The sequence below is a fragment of the Scyliorhinus canicula genome, chromosome 15, assembly GCF_902713615.1.
Source record: "Scyliorhinus canicula chromosome 15, sScyCan1.1, whole genome shotgun sequence".
Lineage (NCBI taxonomy): Eukaryota > Metazoa > Chordata > Chondrichthyes > Carcharhiniformes > Scyliorhinidae > Scyliorhinus > Scyliorhinus canicula.
In genome coordinates, this window is record NC_052160.1 from 127358353 (window position 1) to 127373004 (window position 14652).

At 49.9% G+C, this 14652-nt stretch overlaps 1 protein-coding gene across 2 annotated transcripts in view; it reads left to right on the forward strand.

The window, feature by feature from the left end:
- The window catches only part of srgap2 (SLIT-ROBO Rho GTPase activating protein 2), a 198148-nt gene that overhangs the window by 167030 nt on the left and 16466 nt on the right, over positions 1–14652 (forward strand). For both annotated transcript variants that reach the window (XM_038821042.1, XM_038821043.1), the window contains exons 16-18: positions 4338–4443; positions 6353–6577; positions 7653–7732. In XM_038821042.1, the coding sequence (XP_038676970.1) occupies positions 4338–4443; positions 6353–6577; positions 7653–7732 (411 nt within the window). The remainder of the gene's footprint in view (positions 1–4337; positions 4444–6352; positions 6578–7652; positions 7733–14652) is intronic.

Below are 14652 nucleotides of genomic sequence, written 5' to 3' on the forward strand. Positions count from 1 at the left end.
ATTGAAAACTGGAGCCATCTGGTAACTGGGGGTGTGAATGTATCGGGAACTTAGAGCACCAACCCCACTCACTCTGATCAAGGATAAATCCCTTAAATGGGAACTCTGTCCAGTAAAGCCCATTGTCTCAGTAATACTGAGATCAGAAGGCTAATTGAGCCTTATACAAATACCACAGGCAGTCTCTACTGGAGTTTCTGAATTTTCTGTAAATTTCGTCTTGAGAGTCTAAAGAAAGGTGGCCACCCCCCCCCCCCCCCCCCCCCCCCCCCCCCTCACATTTTATCCTCTAATTTGGATGCTCCTCGCTCCACCTCTCCCTTTTCAATCTCTCGGACTCCTCTAGCTCATATTATTTCCGTAATTTCCTGTTTCGCATCCTTCTTTTCTCTTTTCACATTACTTCCTCTTTGATCTCTCCACTCTATTTCTCTTGTTCCTTCTATCATAGACCCCAGCTACACACTATCCATCTCTCTCTCCCTCGACCCTTGTCTTTTTCAATCTCTCTTCTTCCCACCGTGTGCTCTCGCTCTCTCATCGTTTTCAGTCTGTGCTTATTCTGCTCTTGAAACCACTCGTTGACAATTGAAACTAATTGATTCTTTTAGGATTCATTTAAATGAAAGGAGGTCTGTTTTGTTCTGTGTGGGTTTAATTCCAATTCTTAAGACAGTGATTGCATTCTTCAGGCATCTTGATGACTATCAAAGGGTTTTTGAAGTGGTAGCAAGGCCAAAGGTTGTTCTTATTGAGTCCCAAATTTGTAAGCCCAGGCCCCACCCCCACTGCAGGCAGCGCTGGCCCACCCCAGTAATGCAACCTGTTGAAATGAAAATGAAAATCGCTTATTGTCACAAGTAGGCTTCAAATGAAGTTACTGTGACAAGCCCCTAGTCGCCACATTCCGGCGCCTGTTCGGGGAGCCTGGTACGGGAATTCAGATTTGGAGTTGATGTGATTTGGAGCTGAGTGTCACAGCACAGAATCTGCAGCAGCTGGAATATCATTTCACCTCCCCCGATGAGAGAGGCCAGCACTCACTCAGAGCACCAGGCACGTTGGCCTCCCTTGTTTGCATGAGTGATCCCATCAGCAATTCCACCTCCCCCGAGCATCTCCGGCAGCGAGCAAACCCTGCTCCCTTCGTACCGCGCGCGCCCCCCCCCCCTCCATTCCCCGCAGCCCAACGAACCCACTTCATTTACTGTTTCTGCTGCTCCCTGTGCAAGATCGAATCTAATAATAATCTTTATTGTCACAAGTTAGCTGACATTAACACTGCAATGAAGTTCCTGTGAAAATCCCCTAGTTGCCACACTCCGGCGCCTGTCCGGGTACACAGAGGGAGAATTCAGAATGTCCAAATTACCCAACAGCATGTCTTTCAGAAATCTGCCTGCTGTTCTGGGGGCTTGCCTGGTTCATGGGAATGAGGTCTAATATCAGGCCTGGGTTACATCATTGTCGTCGTCCCCACCCCCCTCCCGTTCAGGCCATTCTCCTCAAGGTGACAGGTAGCATCTCACCCAGCACTACAGCATTATTGACATGGACAGCAGATCATTCACACCCCTAGGGTGACACTGTGCACAGTGGTTAGCACTGCTGCCTCGCAGCTCCAGGACCTGGGTTCAATTCCGACCTCGGGTGACTGTCTGTGTGGAGTTTGCACTTTCTCCCCATGTCTGCATGGGTTTCATCCGGGTGCTCTGGTTTCCTCCCACAGACCAAAGATGTACAGGTTAGGAGGATTGGCCATGCTAAATTGCTCCTTAGTGTCCAATGGTTACCTGGAGTTACGGGGAGGGATTGGGCATGGATGGGGTGCTCTTTCGGAGGGTTGGTGCAGACTAAATGGGCCAAACGGCCTCTTTGTGCACTGTATGGATTCTATAACAATGGAGAATATGGCACCAAGTCCCGGAGCAATCCTCAGGCCCACATTGCCTTTATCGAGTAAATAAAATTATTAAAAACAAATGTGATTTGAGGAAAATAGGAGTGAAGCCCAGTGAAGGCAGGAAGAGTGAGATTGAAGGGAGGGAACAAGGACTTGTGAATGAAGTCGGTGAGGTGTTGAAGGGAAGCGTTGCGCAGGAGTCGGGCAAAGAAGGAAAAGAATACAGGAAATGTCCCCAGTGAACCTGCCTCCAAAACACCACAATCAGTCAGTACGCTCTAGAACCCTGAAGTGAAGTGCAGCACTAGTGAAGGGTAGCATAGTGATTAGCACATTGCTTCACAGCTCCAGGATCCCAGGTTCGATTCCCGGCTTGGGTCACTGTCTGTGCGGAGTCTGCACGTTCTCCCCGTGTCTGAGTGGATTTCCTCCGGGTGCTCCGGTTTCCTCCCACAGTCCAAAGATGTGCAGGTTAGGTGGATTGGCCATGATAAATTGCCCTTCATGTCCAAAAAGGTTAAGTGGGGGTTACTGGGTTACGGGGATGGGGTATATATGTGGCTTGAGTGGGGTGCTCTTTGTAAGGTCCGGTGCAGACTCGATGGGCCGAATGGCCTCCTTCTGTACTGTAAATTCTATGATCTATAGAATCCATAGAATCCCTACGGTGCAGAAGGTTGGTGCAGACACTCTGAAACTGAGCCCAACCTAGGCCTACTCCCCCACCCTATCCCCGTAACCCCACCTAACCTACACATCTTTGGACACCAAGGGGCAATTCAGCATGGCCAATCCGCCTAACCAGCACACCCAAAGGTGTTTCTCAATGAACGGAACACCTTTCGAAGTCTTTTATATTTTACTTTTTCTAAAGAAAACAGTGGGCTGGCTTCTCCGGCCTCCCAACCACGTGTTTCTCGGCAGCGGGAGTGGAGCGCCGTTGGCTGGTTGGGGGGGGGGGGAGACCACTCAAAGGGCGAAATCTAACGGAAGAGTTTCTAACTGACATTTGTGGGGGTTTTCTCCTCAGCTCTGTTGGCGACTTCCCCACTGCTATCTAACCACACAGAGTCACTTATGTGGGCCCTGAAAGTTTCTCCCCGGTCAAGCCCACACTTAGAATTATTTGGATCACGGAGGAGCTGAACTCGCTGGCCGCTATTTTGAAAGGGTGCTCCGATCTCCAAGTGGACTTGTGGGTCCTCTACCCATTGGCAATGTCATCCCCACACACATGGGCAGTACCACATACCCCCCCACCCAAGGGGTCACTGAAGGCCCCTCCTTTTCAGGCCTTCCAACACCACCTTTCAGGTCACCCCCTTCCAGGACTTCCACACATTTCCACCCCCCCACCACCACCAATCATCAGGAAGCCCCTTCATACCTGCCCTGCAGCCCCTACCCTTCATACCCTCTCCACCCTCCTTTCATGGGAATGGCCCCCCTCAGACCCTGAACCTTGGCAGTGCCAAGGTGCCCGCATTCAAGGGGGACAGCTACTCTGTCCTGTCCCTGACCACCCAAGGGCCCCCGATGGCCCAGGAGACCCCCCAGGTGCTGTTCCGCCTGGTCCACATTTGTGCCCAGCTGGGATCACTGGGGAGGTCGGTAGATGTCAGGAGCCTGATAGATCGCAGGTCAGCATGCCTAAGCGAGTTTCAAACCTACTTAGGTATGCGAGGCGTAGCCCCGCCCATTGTAGGCAGGATCCTGATTGCGGCCGTCCCTGAGATCTGGGAGATCTCGCGAGGCTTACTGGATGTCGGGAAGCCCTCACGAGGCCTTTCCCGGCATCTACCGGCCGCGACGCCCTCCCTTTCGGCACAACACGGCAGGTAGATCGTGCCCATTGCCGTAACAGGGCGTAAAATATTGAGGGGAAGAGTTCCTTTCCCCAAGAGATTGGGAAGAGTTCTGTTGTCCTGGAATTACTCGCTCCATGTACACACAGTGCACAGCCTGAAGCTTCCTTGGCATCAACGTGCTCTCCCTTACTGTACTTGATCACACACATACTGACACAGAGCCCCACACACTGGAAATTTGACCTTTCCCACAGGAACTCCACTGACCAGCCCCTCTGTTCTGGGGCAATTCAAGTGTCCTCCATGTCCCCTCAGTAAGGGAGAAAAGCCGATCATTCAGAATTCCTGATCACAATTGAGTGCCATCAGCTTGGCAGTTTGTAGGGAGCGGGTGCAAATGGTTCCCATGTGCCAACAACCCTTTGGCATTCACAGTTTGGTCTCTGGCATGAAGGATGTTTCTTGGACAAGGTACCCTGTCCCCATTGAGTTTTCATGTCCAGTGTTCAGAAGCGGAGGGAGAGCACAGGGCAGGGAGTGCAAAAAGTGTATTCGCGTTGGACTTTTTGTGATCTAACTGATGTAAGCTACAGTTCAGTGACATGTTTTGTTCTCGCTTTTCACAGCGATTGAAAATCTTGCCGACCGAGCTCTTCAAATCCGCAAAGTAATCCTGTGCTTGCAAAAACCCACCATCATCATGATGCGCTACCTATTTGCATTCCTCAGTCAGTGAGTATTAATGGCAGTACAGGTATCAGGAGGGCCTCCTGTGTGCATTTTGTGTCTGTCTTGTTGCCTGAGGTCTCACTTGTTGACAGCTTTCCTCCTCTGATACAATCCTTTCACTTAGTGGTTTGGGATCTCCCTGACCCAATGGCTTGCTTGCACTAATCAATCTCTGTGTTCCTTTGAAGTGAGGGACGAAGCCTAAACATCGGTCAAGTTCAATGTTTTCATAAAAGCTGCACTTCAGAACTTGAGCGCAATGCAGACTGACGCTTCAGTGCAGTCTGATGCTCCAATGCAGTATCAAGAGTGCACTGTGCAGTCAGAGGGTCTGTACTGAGGGAGCGCTGCACTGTCAGAGGATCAGTACTGAGGGAGTGCTGCACTGTCAGAGGGTCAGTACTGAGGGAGTGCCGCACTGTCAGAGGGTCAGTACTGAGGGAGTGCTGCACTGTCAGAGGGTCAGTACTGAGGGAGTAAGAACTTCAGAGGGTCAGTACTGATCCACGATTTGTTATGATGTTGATCTTGAACGATCCCTGTTCTCGTCATTGAGTATATTGGGGGGGGGGGGGGGACTGTATTCGATGGGGTGCGCGTTTGATGGTGGGGCTGATGGGTCAGCGTTTCATTCTCTAGCACATTTTCTGCACAACAAAAGAGATCAAAGTAGATTAAATTGGTGCCACGTGTTTAGTTTACTCCCACACTCACAGTGAGGCCAGATGTATTGTACACAAGGTAATACTGTTTTGCTGGAACAGGAATCAGAAACAGGTGATCAAATTTGACAAGAGTTGCAACTCTCAATCAATGCATATGTTCACATGAATTCCTGTATAATGGTAATCCATGCCAGGGAGGGAAAAGTTACAATGCCCTCTCCTTCCCACCCCCCTCCTTCCCACTCCCCCTCCTTCCCACTCTCCTTTCTTCCCACTGCCCCTCCTTCCCACTCCCCCTCCTTCCCACTCCCCCTCCTTCCCACTCCCCCTCCTTCCCACTCCCCCTCCTTCCCACTCCCCCTCCTTCCCACTCCCCCTCCTTCCCACTCCCCCTCCTTCCCACTCCCCCTCCTTCCCACTCCCCCTCCTTCCCACTTCCCCTCTTCTCCTATGTTGCTAATGAAGGACAGCACCCAGAATGCTTCTGCACTAGCCTGCAGTGCGCGGTTCCAATTTAACACTTAGCGTATGCTCCCTCTCGCGCAAGGCGGCCCTCTAACTCTGGGCAAGGGTGAATCATTCAGTGTGACCTGGGTCTGTGAAGTGGCGACTTTGATCTTTCACTTTGTAACTGGATTAAAGTGGTGACCAATCTGCACAAAGTGGTTCTGTGGAAGGGACCATCAATCCCTGGGATAGTGAGTAGCACACTTACCTTGGAGTCCGAAGGTCATGGGTCCAAGTTCCTCCAGAGACCTGAACACGAATTTCAGGCCAACATTCTAAAACAGTACCGAGGGAGTGTTTCACTGTTGGAGCTACTGTCTTTCAGACACTTTGAGGTCCCGTCTGATTGATTAAGTGAATGCAAAAGATCGCATGGCGCTATGTCAAAGACGTAGTCCTGACCAATATTTATCCCTCAATCAAAATTACAAAAAACGGATTCTCTTGTCATTTTCACATTGTTTTTTGTGGGAGCTTGCTGTGCACAAATTTGTTCCCTACGTTTCAACAGAGACTATGCTTGATTGGCTGTAAGGCTCTTTGGATGTGCTGCAGTCATAAATGCAAGTCTTGTTTCTTATTGGTTTCCCAGGTGCAGATGATACAAACTTAGTAGGAAAGTGAGCCTCGACGTTGGCCAAGTCACGCGCAGGCCAAACATTGCTTTCATATTTAGCAGTTGGCTTTATTGATGGAGTGATTTAAAGAATGAATATTTTCTGGCTTTTCTTTCTGTCAAGCTTGTCCCAGTTCAGTGAGGAAAACATGATGGATCCGTATAACCTGGCCATCTGCTTCGGGCCCACCCTGATGTCAGTCCCAGAAGGCCATGACCAGGTTTCCTGTCAGGCCCATGTCAATGAGCTGATCAAATCCATCATCCTCCACCATGACACCATCTTCCCAGGACCAAAGGAGCTGGATGGTCCTGTGTATGACAAGGGGATGACGGCAGAGGATTACTGGTAAGTCAGTGCCCTGTTTGTGCCCTCTTGAGATTTGAACGTCCCCATGTCTGGCTTCCTCTCAGCATGGAGCTGAACAGGACAAGAATAGGAATATCCCACACTCTGCTGAGCTCAACACTCTCGATATGGTGACTATAGTTAGCCTCAGTACCCGAGGGGCGGGGGCGGTGAAATTAGCCCTGTTTCCTACTCCTGATCGTTGGGAAAAGTGCGAATGTATGAACATCAGGTGAAGCAAGAGTCCTGCTTTTAACTTGTTGCCCAGTGGGAATGGTGTGTGTGAGGGATTCAACTCAAAAACATTCTATCCCCTCGGGTCTTCCCGGATATATGATTTAACCACCTCAATTCAAGCCATCAACAAGGCTGATAAAAGGCATGGCAGACCCTAGTTAATGTCCGGAACTCACAACTTTGCAATGTTCTCGTGATGTGGAATTAACTAGATGTCAGGGTTTCCAACGCTGCCGGTTGCCTGGCAACAGATCTGAGGCAGGCGGTGATGACAGGCCAAAGCAATTGTACAAAAACAATTTATTTTCGCACTGCTTGTGGGTCAGGAGTTGCAGACATGTCCCCTCCCCCTCTGCCCCTCCCCCCCAACCAAGCCCCACCCCTTCTCCGCTGCTGGATGCTCCACCCTCTTTGCCTGGTCTATCTGGGGTGCACAATCTCATTCCTGGGACAATCCCCACAGTCCCACAGCTGCTGCTCCTGGTGCTAAATGTCCACTCTCTCTATCTGTCGGAACACGGGTCAGGTGAGATTTGGCAAATAGTTATTTGGGGTCCAGCCTCCACATCTCCAGCCTTGTTGAGTTCCTCACCTGCTAAAAGACTCTCCCTCACTGGCCTCCTGTCAAAGGGCCCATAGTTGCCTCCCTGAAACGTAGACGCTTGCACACATGCCACACTGACACACCTGACCCCCCCCCCCCCCCCCACCACCACCACATATACGCACACGCACGTATAAATACAACACACAACTTCAGCCCCCCATAAATGCAGACACCTCACGTCTGTACACATTCATGATTTTTAGCTAATTTCAAAGGGTCTCTATTTTTCAGTGACAGTCCTCATGGAGACCCTGCCTCTGTCGAAGATGTTGTGCAAGATGTTGGAACGGAGCCTCACACCAGTGAAGACGGTATGTTGTCGCTGTCCTTTTCAAACTCTAATCCGTAGTGGATGAGCTGGGGTGCTGGGAGAGGCAGGGCTGGGCCTTGGGGAGCCCCAGGGAAGTGAACTGAAGAAAGCTGTGACCTGGATCATGGGCAAGGCGGCTGTTGTGGAGAGAGTTGGACATTGAGCCCCGAGTGAGTTTACCCTACTGCCTGACACCGGTTACACCAGGAAAAGCCCTGGTAACCAACCTCCCATCGTGTTGTGAGGTGAGGAATTTCAGACCATCGTCCCAGTGGCAATGAAGGAGTTGATGATGGAAGTCCATATAGGGATGGTGTATAATCTGATGGAGAGATTGAAGGTGAAAGGGTCCAGTGACACCTGCTGTTTTTGTGCCACTTATAACTGTGTACATCACTGGAAGGATGGGACACCGGTTGCAGGTGCATGGAACACCATTCTCCCAATGTCACAACAGCCCAATTCTCAAATATATCAGCGCTCCTTCGTCACTGGGTTAAAATTCAGATATACCCCCCTTCATAGCACTGTGGGTGCCCCTCCATCACACGGCCGGCCTGGTAGCACTGGTAGAACCTGGTCCCAGGTTCAATTCCCGGCTGGGTCACTGTCTGTGCAGAGTCTGCACGTCCTCCCCGTGTCTGCGTGGGTTTCTCCGTGGTGCTCCGGTTTCCTCCCACAAGTCCCGAAAGATGTGCTGTTAGGTAATTTGGACATTCTGAATTCTCCCTCTCTGTACCTGAACAGGCGCCGGAATATGGTGACTATGGTGACAGTAACTTCATTGCGGTGTTAATGTAAGCCTACTTGTGACAATAAATATTATTATTATTGCACTGGTTCAAGAAGGCACCTCACCATCACCTTCTGAAAAAGGTTGATCCTAAATGCCAGGCTCATCAGAGATGCTCACAAACTGGGAACAACTTAAAAACTGAAATAAAACTCGTGGAAATTGTATCACTGTTTAAATATCAATACAGTAGTGTTGTTAAATTAATAGCAATGCTGGCTTGACGTTCTGAATGAGGCAATGTTGACACAGCAGAGTGGAATCATATTTGATCATTGCAAACACTGTCTGTCAAATGTTGGGAAGGTTTGTTGTGTTGTGGTCAGAAGGGGGATGGTTTACTATTTGCCTTTCTGAAACTCTGTAACCATGTGCTGTGTGCAACAATAGCCTAGTGAATGATGGTAGTGGCAGCAGAAGGTGGCTAATGTCCACATCACTGAGACAAGATTAAAAACCTGGATGGAGGGTGGGATCTCACACTGTGCCCCAGCCTTTGTCCCTCCAATGTTGGTCTTCTGTGCACTTCCATCCTCTGCTCCACCGTTGGTGATGGAGTCTTCACTCGTTCTCCCTCGAGGGAATCCCCTCTCCAAACCCCTCTTATTCATCTCCTGGGATGTCTTTCAAATCCAGCTATCCTGACTTGCCCAGTGCTGAGTTACTTACAATAGTTTTTATAGTAACGATGCTTTGTCGATTCAAGTCTTTGTCCATCAGATTGTAGAGAAAACCTAACCCCAGAGTGTTTACAGTTGGGTGTCTCTGGACATGTTGCTGTTTACAGTGGCTGAGTCCCTGGGCGTGTTGCTGTTTACAATGGCGGGGTCCTTGGGCGTGTTGATGTTTACAGTGAGGGGGGGGTCCCTGGGCGTGTTGGTGTTTACAGTGAGGAGGGGGCTGTCCCTGGGCGTGTTGATGTTTACAGTGGGGGGGCCCTGGGCATGTTGATGTTTACAGTGGGGGGTCTCTCTGGGTGTGTTGGTGTTTACAGTGGGGGGGTCTCTCTGGGTGTGTTGCGGTTTACAGTGAGAGGAGGTGGTCCCTGGGTGTGTTGGTGTTTAGAGTTGTTGGGGGGGGGGTCTCTGGGTGTGTTGGTGTTTACAGTGGGGGGGGGTCTCTCTGGGTGTGTTGCTGTTTACAGTGAGAGGAGGTGGTCCCTGGGTGTGTTGGTGTTTAGAGTTGTGGGGGGGTCTCTGGGTGTGTTGGTGTTTACAGTAGGGAGGAAGGGTCTCTGGGTGTGTTGATGTTTACAGTGCGGGCTCCTTGGGTGTATTGGTGTTTGCTGTGGGGGGGGGGGGGGCTGTCCCTGGGTGTGTTAGTTTTTGAGTTTGGGGGATTCCCTGGGTGTGTTGATATTTGAAGGGATTCATTGATCTGGCAAGTTTGTAGACCACTAATCGAATAGTTTCTGCCAGATATTCAGCTGTGTTTACCATCACAGGCTGCCACCTTCCTTTGTTAACATATATATATTTTTTCTTATTTTTTAATTTTTCCTATTAAAGGGCAATTTAGTGTGGGTTGTGGGGCAGACATTGGGAGAATGTGCAAACTCCACACGGACAGTGACCGGGGACCGGGATTGAACCTGGGTTCTCGGTGCAGTGAGGCAGCTGTGCCAATCACTGCGCCACCGTGCCACTCATAGGCTTCAATCTTCCTGCTATTCATGTGATCCTCACCCTTTCTGAGGCTGTCATGGGGCTGGGCACTGCTGCTGATATGTAATCTATTGTCATCCCTAAAATAGAGACACTTACGAGTTAGCACTCTCCTCCTATCTGATCCCTTTCGATCTGTTCCCTTTATATGTGTTGTGCATCTGACCATTTCTGTCTGCCTTGCAGATGTGCTGCTCCCTCTAGCTATCTGCCCTATATTCTTTAACAAGGGGCTTTTCCCATATGTAGGCTAATATAGAGTCTGGGAGAGGAGGGATCGTCGACCGGAATTGCACAATTCCTGACCAGGGTAAATGCTGCAGCATAAAGGGGGTAATAGGGATGCTGTGTGAATGTCTGAGCTCGATCATATTTGCTGTGCGTTCCCTCTGCTTAGCACTGGCTTCTTTGGAATTGAGAGTATGGAGAAATGGAATGCCATTTACAAACGTAAATAAACTGCAGCTTCTGGCAACAGAAAGGGGAGTTAGTCAGATTCACAGTCTCTCTTTATTTACATAGCTGCTGCACCCGATGCAAATAAAGGATCTCCTTATTCTGTGCATGAACCTAAGAACCTAATATGTGATTTATCCACGTTTCCCAAGTTCACTGTCCACTGGCTCAATCCTGAAATGGCACATAACTCAATTTAAACTGAGTTATCAGAAGTCCATAGACGTTTAGAAGAATCATAGAATCTCTACCGTGCAGAAGCAAACCATTCGGCCCAAGAGTCTGCACTGATCATCCGAAAGAACACCCATCCCCGTAACCCCTTCTAACCGTTCGACATTAGGGGCAATTTATCATGGCCAATTCACCTAACCTGCCCATCTTTAGGAGGAAACTGGAGATCCCGGGGGCAGCCCACGCAGACACAGGGAGAAGGTGCAAACGCCACACAGTCACCCAAGGTGAGAATTGAACCCGGGTCTCTGGCATGGTAGCACAGTGGTTAGCATTGTGGCTTCACAGCTCCAGGGTTCCAGGTTCAATTTCCGGCTGGGTCACTGTCTGTGCAGAGTCTGCACGTTCTCCCCGTGGCTGCGTGGGTTTCCTCCGGGTGCTCCGGTTTCCTCCCACAAGTCCCGAAAGACGTGCTGCTAGGTAATTTGGACATTCTGAATTCTCCCTCTATGTACCCAAACAGGCGCCGGAATATGGTGACTAGGAGCTTTTCACAGTAACTTCATTGCGGTGTTAATGTAAGCCTACTTGTGACAAGAAAGATTATTATTATTATTGCATCGGTTCAAGAAGGCACCTCACCATCACCTTCTGAAAAAGGTTGATCCTAAAAGCCAGGCTCATCAGAGATGCTCACAAACTGAGAACAACTTAAAAACTGAAATAAAACTCGTGGAAATTGTATCACTGTTTAAATATAAATAGTGTTGTTAAATTAATAGCAATGCTGGCTTGACGTTCTAAATGAGGCAATGTTGACACAGCAGAGTGGAATCATATTTGATCATTGCAAACACTGTCTGTCAAATGTTGGGAGGGTTTATTATGTTGTGGTCAGAAGGGAGATGGTTTACTATTTGCCTTTCTAAAACTCTGTAACCATGTGCTGTGTGCAACAATAGCCTAGTGAATGATGGTAGTGGCAGCAGAAGGTGGCTAATGTCCACATCACTGAGACAAGATTAAAAACCTGGATGGAGGGTGGGATCTTATCCAGTGCCCAAGCCTTTGTCCCTCCAATGCTGGTTTTCTGTGCACTTCCATCCTCTGCTCAACCGTTGGTGATGGAGTCTTCACTCGTTCTCCCACGAGGGAATCCCCTCTCCAAACCTCTCTTATTCATCTCTTGGGAGTCTCTTTCTAAACCCGCTCTCATCTCCTCTCTCCTGACTTGCCCAGTGCTGAAGTTACTTACAATAGTTTCTACAATAAAGACACTTTTGGACATTCTGAATTCTCCCTACGTGTACCCAAACAGGTGCAGGAATATGGCGACTCGGGGCTTTTCAGAGTAACTTCATTGCATTGTAAGCCTACTTGTGACAATCAAGATTATTATTATTAACCACTGTGCCACCATGCCGTCCTTACATCACAAGAGGAGGCCATTGTGACCTTGCTGGCAATCCGGAACTGTTCCCCAGCCTCCCTGAAGCAGAGATCCCCAAACTGGGAGGTGGGAAGCAAAGAGGTTCTTGGGGTGCGGGGAGGTGGGTGGATGGCAGGCAGGAGGACTCCAGACACAATCGTCCGGACACTCCTCGGATCTGCTCCTTTGCTGTTCTCTGAAACATGCCTGGAGAGACAGGAGATTGTCTGAGGGGCTTCCCCAGTCTGTGAACGCTTAATGTTTGGGTTGGATTTCATATTAAAACTCAAATGTGCAGGGCAGCACGGTGGCACACTGGGTTAGCCCTGCTATCTTGTGGCGCCGAGGTCCCAGGTTCGATCCTGGCTCTGGGTCACTGTTCGTGTGGAGTTTGCACATTCTCCCCGTGTTTGCATGGGTTTCGCCCCCACCACCCGAAAATGTGCAGGCTAAGTGGATTGGCCGCGCTAAATTGCCCCTTAATTGGAAAAAATTAATTAATAAAATTTATAAAACAAAAACTCAAATATGCAAGGGAGCAGAATTAAAACAGCTAAGCTAATCTGCCACACTGCACACAAAGGTTTTTTTTTTTATTTCTGTGGATCAGTTAGAGCTTTAAGACTTTGATGAGAATTTTTTGTTGAGTAAGGGTTGCAATGGCTACACAACACTGGCAGGCAAATAGACTTGAGGTGCAGATCAATTGGATTGAGGGGCTGAATGGCCTCCTCCTGTTGGTCACGTGACTGTGACCCTGACCCGTTCTCTTGACTGTTTTGGGAATTTCAAATTCCGGTGAGAAGGGTTTAAAAACAAGCATGTTTCTTACCCCTTAAATGAGAAGCACATTAAACTCAACTGCGTGTACTCACGCACCAAAGGCATCTTTTAAAAATGACGGAAGCAAAAGGGAAAGACTTCAAACACAGGCTGTCAGCGGGAAGGGTTTATTGATGCATTAAAGTGGGGATGTGTCCAACCCAGCCACCGTTAGAATTCAGTCTTTAAATGGAATTGAGCCAAAAATCCAAGAGCTGTAGATTCAGGCTACTGCACACATGGGGAAAGGCTTTTCATAGAATCATAGGGGGCGATTCTCCGAGCCCCACGCAACCGCGCCACGACACCCCGACGCCGGCGCTCGATTCTCCGAGGTGCGGAGAATCGGCGGCATTTGATGCGGCGTGGGCCGCTGGAATCGGCGGGGCCGCCGATTCTCCGGGCCGTGCGGCCGCGTGGATGCGACAGAGTCCCGCCGGCGCCATTCACTCCTAGTCGCTGCCGGCGGGAACTCTGCGCGAAGGGTTAGGGGCGGCTTGTAGGGATGGCGAGGGGGGCTCCGATGGGGTCTGGCCCCAGATCGGGGCCCACATTCCCCCCCCCCCCCCCCCCCCCCCCCGGCCGGGCCTACTTTCCTGCGCGGCCCCTGAACACCGACGCAATGTTGAGTCGGGGCCGGCGCGGCGCCCATTCGGTGCTGGGAAAGGAGGTTGGAGCGTCTTGAACCGCTCCAGCGCCATTCTGGCCCCCTGTTGGGGACAGAATTGGTCGTCCCCGTGCCCACTTCACGCCGTCGTGAAACGCGACGGCCCGAACACTTGGGCTCCATTTGGGAGAATCGCCCCCATAGAATTTACAGTGGAGAATGAGGCCATTCAGCCCATCGAGTCTGCACCGGCTCTTGGAAAGAGCACGCCTCCACCCTATCCCCATAACCCAGTAATCCCACCTAACCTTTTGGACAAGAAAGGAACAATTTAACATGGCCAACCCACCTAACCTGCACATCTTTGGACTGTGGGAGGAAACCGGTGCACCCGGAGGAAACCCAAGCAGACAAGGGAAGAAAGTGCAAACTCCACACAGTCACCCAAGGCTGGAATTGAACCCAGAGCCCTGGAGCTGTTAGGCAGCAGTGCTAACCAGTGTGTGCCACCGTGCCACATTTGCACTTGAATTTTAGTCCTGTTTTCTCGGAGTGGTGCGGGTTTTAAATCTCACCTGAGGTTATAGGAGTGAACGTGTGTTGAAATGAAAAAAATTAACACACAGTTCTCGACTGAAGTCGGTAAGTAATATGGGAACTGTGAGGGCAGCAGAGATGGGATTGAACACTTGACAGTGCAGTCTAATGCCCCATACTGTTGCTGTCAAATGTTTATCAGTACTCCTCACCTAGCCATCTTTTTGACAGCATGTCTCAGTGATCCTGCTATGGGAAGTGCACCTTGGGAAAAATCAGACTTACAATTCCAGTTTGCGCTAGGCTGGGACTGCAGGATCTTTATACATCCACATGCCACCTACAATGCCATTTAGCTGTTTATCCTCACCATTGAGATGCTTGTAGAGAGCTTCAGAGATGATGAGTTAGTGTACAACTGGGAAAGGGTGTTTCTGGG